The sequence below is a fragment of the Lasioglossum baleicum genome, chromosome 13 (genome assembly GCF_051020765.1).
Source record: "Lasioglossum baleicum chromosome 13, iyLasBale1, whole genome shotgun sequence".
Classification (NCBI taxonomy): domain Eukaryota; kingdom Metazoa; phylum Arthropoda; class Insecta; order Hymenoptera; family Halictidae; genus Lasioglossum; species Lasioglossum baleicum.
In genome coordinates this window covers 15,286,832-15,301,145 of record NC_134941.1, presented here as the reverse complement: position 1 = coordinate 15,301,145, position 14,314 = coordinate 15,286,832, and the positions used below count along the sequence as shown (strand labels likewise).

The following is a 14,314-nucleotide window of genomic DNA, read 5'->3' as shown; positions in this document are numbered from 1 at the left end:
ATCAGAAGGTGGGTTTATCAAAACTCGGTTGTATTAAATTCGTATATTTTAAAATAATAATATGAGTCTCACTATCAATCATACTTAACGTTCACTTCCGTAAGAACGTGTGCTTGTTGTCATTTCGTCGGCTTCAGAGTAATATTTCTGAGCATGCAAAGATCTCGAGCGGTTGCCTTGCGCCCGGCTGCAGTCTGGATATCGTAAAATCGTAACAGTATATCAGTCGTGAATAATTCGGGAAGTGCTTTTAGAAGACACGGGACCTGAAAAATCCAAAACAAATTGCTGGCATACACTTTAAATCGGAATAACTTTCTTATTGGCAATTAGAATTGGTTCTGTACCGACCAATGTTTGGGGCATCCCTTGTAGCACGATGCGAGTTCGGTCTTTGCCGCATTGCACCATCAGACGGAGGAACTGTAGTATGAAATGAGTCTGCTGTGAAACTTCACCGTCTCTGCCAGCGAGGAACGTAAAGATCGTGAACAGTCCGTTGAGAGCAGTCAGCAGAGGATCCCTGAGCACAACAGATTTTTGACCATTCGTCGGTCCCTGTGCCTGAGGGCTCTGCGAGCCGAAAATGGGATTCGAATCTCCTGCTTCGTTCAGTCGTAGGATTTTATTTGGTACACCGAGAGCGTCCAACTCTTCGGCGTCTAGATCTCTTCGCACGCGTTTCCTATTGTTTCCGCGATATGGATTCGAATTGTTATATTCTAGGGTAGAAAATATACAGTACACGCACAGCTTCGCTAAAACGGAGGACTGTGGCTCTACGAGTTCTTCGCTTCTGGAACAAATTTACAATCCAGTTAGCATTTATTAGATATACTTCAACACGTTGACCGCCAAATTACAATCTCCGAAAATTCAGTGAAATCAAAGTGATTTAGTTAATCGAACCAAAACTGGAATAATAAAATACGACCGACGTGGAAGTGAACGCGTTGAACAGAGAGCATTTATGTAATTTTTCATACTTACTGTAATGAATTATATAAATACTGTGGAATGATATGGTTAATGAGATCTAATGTACAGTTCTCGATGTCGAGGTGAAAAATGGCGAACGCTAAATCCACGGCTTGATCGAGTTCCTGCTGGTAACGATACTTCAACACTTCCTTCACTATGTTCGAAACGAACCATAAAGAGCCTCCAGTATTTAACAAGGACTCTAAGGACTGTGTCGCTTGAATATTTATCCACCCTCGTTGGTTCACGTTTCTCCACACTGTTTCCAGTTGCTCGAGTATCGGCTGCCTCGATATGATGCTAAAAGAAAGGACAAATTCATAGCCTCGAACTTACAATAAATGCATAAACTTCGCTGTTTAGTTATCGCTACCTGTGAGACATCGAAAGAACCTTGTTCTTGGACTGCGTGGGCGGATGCACGTCATACTGCATCTTCCTAATGATCTGGAACATCAGACTCGACCGTTCCTTCAGATTGTCCTGCAGCTCGTCTCCGGGTAGCGGGGTCAAAAAATGCTGCACCATGTTCATGGGCTTTAGAAGAGCATCCTGATGAGTGATGCTCATGTAAGCGCACAACCAAGCAGCTGCGCAGACCGGTAAACAACAAGCCGTAGCCCTTAGACCGTCTAGAGCTCTTTTCACATCCCCAGCTCCGAGGACATCGCTCTCCCAGGCACAGAGAAGCTCTTTGACAGCGCCCATGGCCGACTGACAAGCGATGTGCCATTTTATATTGCTAGATTTAAAGTCTGGGTCGGGAGAATTAATTTGCGCTAATAGAGCATCCACTCTGGCAGGGTCGATGTTCTGCAACATCTTCTGGGGCGATTTTGGTTGGTTTCTCTCTGGCATACACTCGCGCACCCATTGTTCGAAGAAAGAGTCTCCTCCGCCTTCTTCGAGGACTGCTTCGGAGCCATAAGTTTGTACGATGGAGCACAGCATGAGGAACGAGACGTCGAAGAGCATGGCTCTGGTAGCTGCGGTCTTTGGTGGGACGGGTTCGTTGATCTGCTTGCTGCACTCGTTGAACTTGATCAGTTTCGTCACAAAAGTCTTCAGCTTGCCCTCGACGGTCGCCACGGCCAGCATTAGCTCGAAACTCTTCCCGGTGAGCACCTGGTACAGCATGCTCAGCAATGCTTCGTGGATCTTCAAGTAATCCGCGTTTAAAGTCTTCAGGATTCCAGACAGCGTTGGCTCGGCTCTCACTATCACCTTCGGGATCGACGAGGTGGACGTAGAGGACTCTAACTTCTGCAACGTGGCAGTCACACCTTCTCTTCTGCTACTCAACTGCTTAGCTTGCTTCTCGGTCACCAAGCTGACCTTCTGAAGAGCGTTCAAAAGACACTCGACGCTATTGCAGGAGCAAGCAGTGTCCATAATGTCCAGAAGTGGAGTGAACTGCAGGAGAAGCTCGAAAGCGTCCAGGATGTCTTGAGAGTATTCCAATTTGTCGTCCCCGTTCGAGTGTGCAACTTGCAGTTCCTTTAAAATTAGGGGAACCTTCAGGAACGTGAACGCGCCCCATTGGGATTCTTTGACCGTCGCTGTTACATTGTGCAGACACATCAAGCAAGCGCGGATTATTTCACAGTACAGTCTGGCATTCGTGTAGTTCTTCAGTCTCTGGACCATCAGCAATTGGTTCACGAACACCGCTGTCTCCGTGCTAGGATTCAGTAACACTTGCACTGCAAATAAAGGTTGGAGACAATGCGTGATAGACTCCATTTGAGTCATTTCCGGGGACAGTGCTAAGCACTCTGTTTCTAAATTGCACAGCTTCTTCAAGGAATCCTCGATCGGTACCGAGGACTTCAGGCTGCTCGTTTTCAGCAGCGCCTCGATCTCCTGGCACTTCTTCACAACGTCTATGTACAAATCTGAAAGAACGTTCGCTGTTAAATTACTCTTCGATACGCATAATAAGAAAAAGTTGATTGTAGACTAGGCTGCTTCCTCAACAATTTCGTTTTACGATTACCTTTGTCATCGTATTTGGCTAAGTACATCATCGCGCAAAGAAAATCCGAACTAAGCATCTGTTTCAGTATACTAGCAGGCTTGTCCATCAGTTCGGTGGGCTGCGGAGTCAGCGGACTGCTCTGAGGCATTTTGGTTAAAGTGTGAAGGTAACACTGTAGCAACCAGTGCATGATCGACAGCACAGCGGCTGCCAGCAAATCCTCCTCTTGTTTGCCACGACATGTTATGCCTACTTGAATAGATTCTAGGAATTCTAGTAAACTTAGGATACAGTGAGGCTTGTGAAAGGCATCGTATTTACTAATTCGCTGCAACACTGCAGCATAGGAGACCAACTGGAAATATATTTATACCGTTAGATGTTTTCGATAACGACTTAACAATAATTTTGAGATTGACACATACCTGAGAGCTCAGAGAATGTTTCAAGTAAGACAATACTAATTGATTTGGACCGAGTCCTACTAATGCCTGTTGCAATATACAGTCTGCTAAATTATATACATCTCCGCTAACACCTCTTGGTAATATCTGAAGAGAAGAAATAATTTTAGAGCGCTCGTAATCGAGAACAGAAACAGAATTGAAAAAATACACTTACCGTTTTAATATTAATACCCCATTGGAGATCGCTCCAGCGCTCTCTCCATGCCCGCAGCAAAAGAGCCTTCAAGCTGCTGGTTTTACTAGTAACTTTAGTCTCCATAGCTGATGCCAGAAGGTTACACATAATTTCACCACCGCGAGTTACGTCTGCAATATTATTAGCCACCATAAATAAATAACGAACAATTCTAAACTACTTTAGACGCGATAGACGCACCGTACGATTATCACAGAAGTTACAAAAATTACAGCTCACGATAACAATGAATAAATCTGTATAAATAAAATACTGCATAAATTAATGCATAAAACAATATTGAATATAAGAATGTATAACCTTGCGGAAAATATAATATGTACCGTGATCTGTATTAAAAGTAAAAGAGTAGAAATAAATTAAAAAATTCTATTGTCTCCTCACATGCCTACCTCATTTCATAAAATTTGTTTATTTAATAAATTACTATAACTGGCATATTTTCAGTCGGTTTTCGGAGCGTAACCTAACCACAGCCGCCATGATCGCCGCCATGGTGTAACTGTGTTGGAGTTGGACTTGGGGCTTGGGGCTTGGGTTCATAGAATAGGACTCGGTGCTGAGATATTGTGCAAGATTTCACGCGCATGCGCGGCCAAAACAGTAACGTATCTATTTTACAATGACGAGGTAGCAGAGCCCCGATGCAGTTGTATTGACAGGAAGGCGAGAATGTACCGAAACAATCTGTTCCGGACAAAAAGACACCAGGACGTGTCCTACAAGTTATCAAGGTATCCAATTTTATCGAGAATTTTACTTTACTGAGGCTAAAATCGTCGCGCATTCGTGAGAAATCTTGCACAATATCTCAGCACTGGATAGGAGCAATTGAAGCTGCGACGCCATTCGGCAGACGGCAGACATGAAAACGATTGATCGATACGAAACGTTGGCAGAGTTCCGTCCAATTTTCAAAATGTCAAATTGTCAAATGTTTGTCTAACATCAAACCAAGCCTGTTACACCAAAATTCTCCGTCTCCGTCCACAAAAACCGTAATACATAATGTTAACACCAAAGAGCAACCCCTAACTCGACCATTCCACCCTTAAAACCGCCCAACAAACCAACGAACCACAATAATAGCGGCAATTTATCATGATCGTCTACGTCGTACAAGTGAAACATTCCTCCTTCTAATTCGCACAAATTAAATATTTAAAATCGAGCCGATCTCAAGATTAAACATTGCAATTCTAAAGACAGCGATTGTTTAAAAAGATGGGCGTCTGCGCGAGAAGAGCACAAACGTCGTCTTTCAGCTTCTTGAGCTTCGTGGCATGGAGAGGATGGAGTTTCATGGTCCTCGTAGGCCTGTTTGTTATGATTGGACTCTTCTATCACGAGTATATAAATGTACGTGGATAATTGATTTGGTAATAATAGCATTAGCCGAAGCGACGAATTATACTCTCTCGTTTCTATTTATCTTTCAATCTGTACGACCATTTCTCATTTTCCTGCCCGTTTGTCTGGAAATTTTACTAGCCAATCGATGGTGAAAACTGTCCTTAGGAGTTTTTCAATGGCTATTGGGCACACTAAAATTGGCTAATTAAAAGTTTCAATGAATCTGTTACAGAAATCCTGAACGACTGCGTAGTCTACCTGACCCTTGGCGCTAGGGGGAAAGGGAAGAAAGGGCCGCTGCAGCTAATGCATTTTACGATGGAGCCTCATAAATGCAAGAGGGGGGGGGGAGGGCAGATTCCACCACGAATATCTCTCATAATCCCCTTGGTCGGTGCTTTCCAGCGATGACGAGTGCACCGTGAAAGCATCTCGTCTATTCTCGGCTCGATAAGTTGCTGTTACAAACCACCTATACAAACCCCATACATATATTTAACGGAAGGATGCGCAAAGATTGTAGAACAATAAAGAAATAGCCGATGAACGTATGCGTCACTTTCTGCCGCCGATAATGGTCTAGCTATTTCGGCACTGAATATCCATGAGTCACCGATGTGTACCGAATGCGTCGCGACTTCGACCAACCAGCCGGAATTGATTAATCTGATGCAACCTCCGAGACGCAAACATAACTGTTGCTTCGGGGTCGTTCGTAAATATTCCTCGATTAACGCAAAAGATATATAGCCACCCACAATGTTTAGACAGGGTAATCGGGCCGAGAATGCTCCGAAATTGTTTTCACTTTGAAAACCAGACTCGGTTCATAAACTTTGCAGTCTCGTAGGCGACGCGCTCGGTATTTATTCTCGGTAGGTTGAGCGATAAAAAATCATTATCATCGTCAGCCAAATTGCATCTTAGGAACCAGTCTCCCCCGAAAAGCGAGTTCGAAACCTCGTAACCTGCTACTATCGAAACCTTCGAATTGAAGACTGCCCGATGTAAACACTCTTATCAAACGACAGATAAATATCGTATGAAATATGAAATCCCGGCCTTACGCAAGAAATCTCCAAGCGAGAGCAGAAAACGGCCCGACAAGAGCACCCGAATATTTCATCAGTCTCGAAGAGCATTCAAACGGGTGCGCGTCGGCGTGTCGCGTCTCGATTCCTCGAGGTATCGTATCTTGCGCGTTCTCGACCAATCGTGTTCCCGTTCGGTATTGCGCCTGTGTGACGCGCTAACTGCCACGCTGGCAACGGCAACTCAATTGACAATCGGATAGTGCCGAGTGCGGCAGAGTGCGGTGTGTACGGTATTCTTGGTTCCGTGAAAACACAGCTCCTGGTCGACCCTCGAGAAATCTTCGTCGCATCGACTATAAAAATCGTCGCCGCGGGTAGGATCGTGTTTGGACTTGGACGGATTCGATCTTGGGGGAGCGATGCCGGCACTGGCACGGCAGGCTCGAAAAATGCTGCGCCAGCAGACGATAGAAGCTGAAAACCGGTCCCTCTCTTCTGGTTCTGTCCGTGTTCTATTCAGGGTGGGGCGAGAGAGCTGAGAACAGAAACCTCGTTCGTCGTCCGTCCGCCTGTCGCTCCGAGTTCCTTTCTCGTACGCGACTTAGTCGGTGCTGTGTCGTCGCAATCTGTGGTGGTGCATCGCGTGCATCCGTCCCGTCGGTCAGTGTGCAGTTCCCTTCAACGGAAAAAGTGTTGCGAAAGTTTTTCATGGGAGCGTAGAGCGTGGAGCGCGGCACTACAAAGTAGTGCAAAAGGTCGCCGACGCGAAGGGTTGTGTGTTGCCACCGGTGTTAAGAAGTGAGATCGACGTTCATCGTTAGGATGTCATCGACGGACATGATCCTCACGGACTTCCTGTTCCCCGAGGGGGACTCCTTCCTCCAGGGGGACGTCAAGGACGAACCGTTCATAGAGCACAGCTACGGGGACGACGCCTTCGGGGTGAGACGCGGCACTCTCTTTCTTTCAGGGTCCGCTTACGCTTACGGCTTACTCTTTCCTACCCGCACACGCCTCTGCACACCAATTCTATTAAAAGATGTGTCCAGAGGGAGTCACCGGGATCTCTGTAAACTCCTTGTTTTCGTCCGGGTTGGGGTAATCGGTTAACCGGGGAGGTTAGGTTGTTGGTCCTTTCGAGGTCCTGCTACCTGGTCGACGTATATATTAGACTTTGCGCAAAAAATTGTATGTTTCACTCGAGTGAGAAGTTTTTGGAGCTGTGTACATAGACTAGGAATGTCCCCCTAAAATCTAGAGTCTAATGATTTCGCTACTAGAGTAACAATACAGCCAACCAAGATTTTGTATTTTGTATTGCGGTTCGAGATTGTACTCTTTTGGAGTAATGTAGACAAGAAATGTTTCTTTAGGGATTCCCCACACTTTCTTCTTTATTCAAGCAAATATATCAATAAAAATCATATGAAATCTGAACGAAGCTAGTCTTGTTGTTATTATGAAGCAATTTACATACAGTGTCCATGCATGCACGCGGGTATATGCATATCAGTCGCGTATTGCGTTTGGCGGTTCTCTATCGTATAAATTACAGCACGTTTGTTTGTCGCACAATGCCTATATAATCGACAACTTTTCTATGATTGTACCGTTTCTTAGATTTTCTCACATAACAGAATATAACAATCAATAGAATGTTTCATCTACGAAAGTAGCTATCGACGAAGCAAACGCTGGTAGGGAACGCGGTGATTGTCTACACCGAACAAAGCGGCCAAATACTTTCCCTTTGCGCTGAGCGAAATAATATTCGATTGCGAATAGGTATGTGGCGTTCAAAATTGCGAGAACACCGTGAGCCACGAGGGATTCAAATTCTCTCGTATCCCAGAACATTGCATTTCCGTTTATGTAAGACCATTTCTTCGAGAACCGAAACGATGTTCCGGTATCTTTGAACATTTCGCGAAGAAAGCTAGCTCCGCCAAGCCGGAATGCTAATACCGGGAATAATGGCCAAGGCTGGCGAAACCTTTTTAAACGACTCATGCTTTACGCAATCGGTTTTGAGCGGTGCGAAGAAGAACGCTTATAATCGATTCTGATAACCTGCTCCGAAGATCTTGTATAAATTTCTCGAATAACATGCCGCGATACCGCGTTGCGAATCGATGGTACATTTCACCGTGCTACTTTCGTGCCAGCGAATTCTCTCGTTTCGCCTGATCGCGGCAGACGCGTCTTTCCTCGTTGATCGTATTTATTTGCTCCAAACGAGGCTTCCTCGTCTAACGGTTAAGCTTTAACGAAACGGAAACCGATTTTCAACCGAGCAGATCGTGGAACGGATGTTTACGATGCCGGTTGCAATCAGCAATCGCTGTTCGGCAAAATTCTCGTCAGATTTGCGGCTGTTCGCGTTAACATATGGTTTGCGCGGACCACGTGCGCTAAGCGTGCACTTCGGCGGGCGTTGTGCACACTGTGCTCATTCTGAGAACAACAATTGCAGTTCCAGTACTAAAATTGCTTTGAAAATCACTGTAATTGCGAAAAAATTAAATTCGTTAAAATGATCACAGTTCCGCGAGAAGCATTCTGCTTTCGTGACTGAAAGCGCATGCATCGATGTTATTTTTGCGGCGATATTTGTTTACTATTTCTTCCGAATACCCGTCACTGGATAATTGAGTCTGAGGAGATGCAATTATTGCAGAATCACGTCTGGGGGTTTTTGTAACATATGGCATATGGAATGGTCGGATGCACGTGCCGGTGCGTCGAGTGTCGCCATCTTGGATTCGATGATAGCTCCTCTGGACTCCTAACTCCTAACTCCGTTCTCGCGAGCGAATATCTCTCATTAGTGCCGCTTTGTTTCGTGCCACGCGATTCTGCGATATACATGCAATATGTCTCCCAGACTGTAGTAGTATCGAACGCCGCAGTCATTCGTTGAAGGAAGTCTGCCGACGTTAATGGCTGGCGGTCGAGTAAATAGTTTGCATTGTTCTCCAGGTCAATCGATTTAGTTACCTGCGGCGAAGGTGCACACCGGTCTCTCGAATCAGACCGAGAATGCGAAGTTACTCATCGTGGCGAGCGACCTTCGAACGCGGAATACCGTTAACTTACGGGACTCCCAGCGAACAGTCTCAAAAATTCCTGATTCATATTCCCCCGGGGACTAACCCCAATATTTTTAACTTGCTGGGAAAAGTCTTCGAGAAAGAAAACCATCTTAAAAATATTATACAGTTCTCCTTGCAGCTGAACATTTGTAAAATTGAGGAAACACGAGAGGTCGAACAAAACGTCTAAAAATATTTTAGCAAAACGTATTTATCTTCGCAATAAAATCGCAAAGAGTACGGCGCGACGGCTGGAGTTTGATCGACGAAAGCGAGCCTCGTGGTCGAGAAGATACAACAGACGTCCAAGCGTTAGCTCAGATTTATTTTTAGTCCTTTTAAAGTGTATGGAGAAAACACAGTTTCCGTCACGCTCGACTATACTGGCTGGATCTCGATTTTCTTGTAACAACAGCCTTTTCTTCGGAACACGACGCTGTTGTAAATTGCTCTCACTCAGGAATTATGTATGTCGCGGTACATTTTCGTGCGGAGCTTTTCGACAAAGACTTGCGCGACACAATCGCAGATTCCCCGAATTCGCTCGAATGTTAACTATATTTACCATAGCTCGGGTAACTGGGTTAACTGACATTGGGCAAACGGCTGGTGTCGGAGCGACTCGCACCATGCGAACGGCCATTTCTCAAGCTTCGCTAAGTCGATTAGCCCGACTTTCAGCCAGACACGTAAGTGGAGCACGCGATCATCAACAGAAATTGTTAGCGCCGCGATCGCGAGATCGGGATCGTTTCGTATACAATATGTATATCGGTATCGGCGAACAAACTTGATGCTTGGCTCGATAATGCGAGCTACATGAGAAACCGTGCGCGAAAACCAGTCGCGAAATCTCTGAGCCTCTTTGTTGCACCTGGAAAAAATTCTCCAGTCAAAACTCTCTATGCTACAGCGTTTCTTAACCTCGCTCAATTATTTATAAGGCGTAAGATAATGACTTCTACCTTGAAAGCGATCGTTTGCGAGAACTGTGATTAATAGACTGTGGATTTTATGCATTTTTGACAAAAATCTATTGGAGCAGCATAAAAACGTTCAAACGATTAAGACAAGATGTTATGTTGCATAAAAATCCGCAGTCTAGAAAAGAAGAAATTAAGAAATGCTTGAAGTCAGATTCTTGACGCAACGAATGGAACGACTTAATAATTGTGGTTCTCGTTGGATGTTAAGGCGGAAGAATGGTCGACGAATCCTGAGGACATCTTGGACTCGATCTTCGAGCTGGGGGGCAATCACATCAGCCTGATGGAAAATGACCTGGACACAATTCCGTCCTCGTCCTCGGATAGTGGACTCTCTAGCGCGCTCAGCCTCTCCTGCGAGCAACAATTGAGTCCTCTGCTACCTATCAAAGAGGATCAGCTGGAAATCAGCAACTCGGATATGAACAGCCCTCAGAACTTTATGGACTTCGACTCGATGGACAGTCCGATCCAATCGATGGGCAGTGTGGACAGTCCGATTAGATCGGTGGTCAGTTCGAACATTGGTTCACCTGCGACAGACCTTGCCGAAGAGATGGATGTGGAGCACACCTTGGTGGCTGTCGTGAACCCTAATAATACCTTGGCTGATGCCAACGCGACCGTCGTTGCGGAGATGCCGGTCGTCGATTTAGGTAAGCGAGGATTTGAATCATTATAGCTTTCGAGGTAGCATTGTTTCAGAGGAACAAATGATTTTCTGGGTTTGTTGAGACCACAATTCGGATGAGTAATTTGGTTAATTTAACTTGGTTCATTTGTGGGGGTAGTTCTCTGAAGATTTTAGACATTTTCTGTTGTGTGAAAATGGCATTTGTAAAGTGTGAAAAGTGTTTTAATTACTAGTCCGTAGATATTGTTCAGACTCGGTTGTTTGTCTGCTAGAAGCAGCAGATAATGACCAAGTTGTTTGCCAGATGAACGGCGTTTGAACAGATGTCGCGTGTTTCTCCAAACGCATCGGAATCGAAGCGACTAGATAGTAGCTACTAAAACGCGCTCAAGGTCTCGGAGATAGTAGTTCGAATCGATCGGCATTTAGAGAACGAAACCTTGGCTTTTAGACAGACCAGTGCAGGCAAACTTCCGTTGCAGAAAGGAATGCTTTTAATTTTAGATAAAATACAGAAGCAGCAGGTGCAGACCGCGCCGCAGGAGAACAATGCTTTAAATGTGCGCAATATCGCGTGCAACGGGAAACGAAATATTAGACAATTGATACGAGTGACGCCTATGGGCTCCGGGAATCCTAGATCGATTCTTCTGCCGGTGAGCTTGAAGGATATGAAGGATGTTAGGACAATCAAGATCATTAACGCGTCGCAGGCGAGGAACCTGAAAGGCTTCAAGATCAATCAGGCCAACATCATCAACAAACCGGTCCAGGTACGTTCAAAATAATGTTCTGTCTTTAGTCGATTTAGCTGTGTCTTTTGTAAATGAATATTTTTAGAATCGTTTCAAGCCCAACTTCGGGGTAAAAAGTTTTCTAAAGAATTGTTACGGTGTTTCCGTACAGATGACGATCAAGCAGGACGATTCGAGTAGCGAGAAAGGTTGCAACTCCAGCGACGAGGTCTCAGAGTCCGACTCCCCTTATCCAAGACTAAAGCTGAACGCGGAAGAGAAACGTCTCCTCCAAAAAGAGGGAATCACGCTGCCGTCGCATTATCCTTTGACGAAACACGAAGAGAGAGAGCTGAAGAGGATCAGGCGCAAGATCCGCAACAAAATCTCGGCTCAGGACTCCCGGAAGAGGAAAAAGGAATACGTGGACGGATTGGAGGATCGGGTGAAGCAGTGTACGGAAGAGAACATGACCCTGCTGAAGAGGATCAAGGCGTTACAGTCGCAGAATCAGAGTCTGGCCGGGCAACTGAAGAGGCTGCAGGCGTTGCTGCAAAAGGGCAACAAGAGCGCACAGCCGGCTACCTGTCTGATGGTTTTGCTGCTCTCATTGGCCCTGGTCGCTGTTCCGAATCTGCGGCCGCACTCCAATTCCAGCAACGAGCTCGCACAGGAACAGGAGCAGCCTGAGAAAATGCCTCCGTTGGCTGGTAAGTGGAACCATTCTTCGTTTGCAACGGGATTACCCTTTCTCAACTCTTTGCTGTACCCTCTCCTTTCGTTCTTTTTTTTCGGTTGAATAGTTGCAAGTTGGAGCTTCTTCTTGACTTTCCAACATTTTTCAACGATGCCGAATGAGCCTGACGCGATTAGAGATTACTTTTACAATATCGTAGCCATTCCGGGAGTATATTTGACGCTAGTGTCGGAATAATTCTCCTATTAAGCAAAACGGTCAGATCCGAGAGACTGTTGAACTTGTCCGAAGCCGGACGACTGTCACGAGCTCGCCGAACCTTTTCGGACCGTTATATTAGCGGTTACGCGAGCTGAATGGGTTGATAGCGCTCCCTGGCCCGGCCAGAGGAACATTGAACCCCATCCGATTGTGAAAGGCACAGCCCTGCAGTGTATTCCTTTCTTTTTTCTTCTTTTTCGCTTTGGCTTTCACGTCCTGTGGTTTGCTGCTTCTCGATCTCTCGCCCATGTTGCGAGCAACCGTCGCGCTGGTTTTTACTCGTTCGACGAACGAAATCATGAACCGCTATCATTTTTCTTCTTTTTACGTGACAGTGACGAGTATTTGGAAGTAAAATTTCACGTATCGTGTCACGATAATTACAAACGAGAGTCGCAAATAACCAGGTGCTTTTTACCACGTTTTTATTAGCTCGCTTTTAAACTTGTTCTCTATCGACGCCGCGCGTGATCGTCGATACGGGGGTTCGGACTATTTTTCACTAAAAGCGATGCACCTATTCAAAGTTTTAGCCATTTTAGCGTTAATAACCAGGAAACAGTACATCGCTATTTTTTAACTCTTTTAATATTTTTCTTTCGTCGAGTTGCCACAAATCCACAGTCTAGCAATAACTGTAGAGGAATGAAAGAACAATGATCTCATTCCTGGAATCCATGCATCTATGGGTTGAAACTGTTCTTAACGGGACTCAAAAGAACCCATTGTTCTCCCATCAATTAAAACTTACATATTCAGACACCGAGCCTCGAGGCGATAACTCGTGGTTTCTGTAAATGCGTAGGAAAATGATAACTGGTCGTCCTCGACACGTCGATAGCGAACTCTTTTGTTGGCCGACATACAATTTACACTTTACACCGTTTTGGTATTGTTCGCGTGAGCAATGTGCTCTCGGGAGACACGGAGAGGCACGATTATCAAACAGATCGACATCGACGCGTATTCATTATCATGAGTCGCGATTAGGTAACCCCAGATAATTGAGTGACGTTAGATGATCACTTTACGTAACCATCGGCTCTTAATCCCGATTACTTTTTAAAACACTGGACACCAGAAGGATTTTCACCCTTGCTTGTCTTTCTAGAATCAACTATTTACTTCTGACCACGGTGCTTTCGATCGAAATATAAAATTTAGTTCTTTCTTTACCGTCGCGTGCTTCCGGCCCAATTGTCGAGCAACAAATACAAATAAATAAACATAAGGTTTACAAATAGCTTCAACCTGACCTAAGGCAAGCAAGTTGCTCGCTATAAATACGCTTGGTTCTATGTATAAACGAGCGAGATATTCATTCCCCGTGGAGGGGAATCCTAGCTCTCGGTGGAAATGATTCATGCATCGATTAGCATTCGCGCTTTTCAAAAATAGTGTCGCAGCGAATTCCGCGCGAGAGCCGGCCGCCGCGCGAGAGCCGGCCGCGTTCGAATTGCGCCACGGAAAAATAATAGCGATAACGGTATCAGCGGGATTTCAGATTGCGACATTGATTTTTGTTCCTCGCTGTATCGCGATTCGACGAATCGAACGATCAAAGGTTCTCGATCGGAAAGAGTCATCGAAATTTCATTTGATGACGGTTGAAAAGCTCCTCGAGGTCGTCAACACGTGTCACAGTCTGTTTCTGTTCAACCCAAGGTTCGCTGGTCGTTGGAGATATTGTCGAATACGTGCAATAGATATTGATAACGGGGGTAAACACGAAAAATTTCGAAAGCGAAGTACATAGCTATTGGTGCTCGATATTAAACACCGGTATGTCGAAACCGGAGCAGGCTGTGAGATCGAGCAGAAGTTGCCCAGCTACTTTCTAAACGAGGCCAGGAAAGCTCCGATCCTTTCCAACAGCTCGAACGATTCATCTCGTCGATCTT

The 14,314-nt window shown here is 45.3% G+C and overlaps 3 protein-coding genes across 4 annotated transcripts in view; 2 read left to right on the top strand and 1 right to left on the bottom strand.

Moving 5' to 3' along the window:
• Window positions 1–28: 28 nt before the first annotated feature.
• Window positions 29–4,173, bottom strand: Med24 (mediator complex subunit 24). 2 transcript variants are annotated; one of them, XM_076436222.1, is made up of 8 exons: window positions 4,015–4,173; window positions 3,581–3,732; window positions 3,385–3,510; window positions 2,978–3,314; window positions 1,355–2,876; window positions 991–1,281; window positions 352–796; window positions 29–266 (listed from the first exon to the last, which is right to left on the bottom strand). In XM_076436222.1, exons 2-8 carry the CDS (start codon window positions 3,707–3,709, stop codon window positions 120–122), a joined length of 2,997 nt encoding a protein of 998 aa, XP_076292337.1. In that variant the 5' UTR covers window positions 3,710–3,732; window positions 4,015–4,173; the 3' UTR covers window positions 29–119. The 2 variants fall into 2 exon arrangements, with proteins under 2 accessions (XP_076292337.1, XP_076292339.1); XM_076436224.1 differs by having other exon boundaries at window positions 352–793.
• On the top strand, window positions 3,940–6,095 carry LOC143215455 (uncharacterized). The gene is made up of 3 exons (XM_076437587.1): window positions 3,940–3,953; window positions 4,099–4,356; window positions 5,208–6,095. Exons 1-3 carry the CDS (start codon window positions 3,940–3,942, stop codon window positions 5,248–5,250), a joined length of 315 nt encoding a protein of 104 aa, XP_076293702.1. The 3' UTR covers window positions 5,251–6,095.
• A 173-nt stretch (window positions 6,096–6,268) lies between these two features.
• LOC143215454 (uncharacterized) overlaps window positions 6,269–14,314 on the top strand; it is a 42,809-nt gene continuing 34,763 nt past the window's right edge. The window contains exons 1-4 of the mRNA XM_076437586.1: window positions 6,269–6,951; window positions 10,296–10,743; window positions 11,226–11,494; window positions 11,628–12,165. Of these exons, the coding sequence (XP_076293701.1) occupies window positions 6,832–6,951; window positions 10,296–10,743; window positions 11,226–11,494; window positions 11,628–12,165 (1,375 nt within the window). The 5' untranslated portion in view covers window positions 6,269–6,831. The remainder of the gene's footprint in view (window positions 6,952–10,295; window positions 10,744–11,225; window positions 11,495–11,627; window positions 12,166–14,314) is intronic.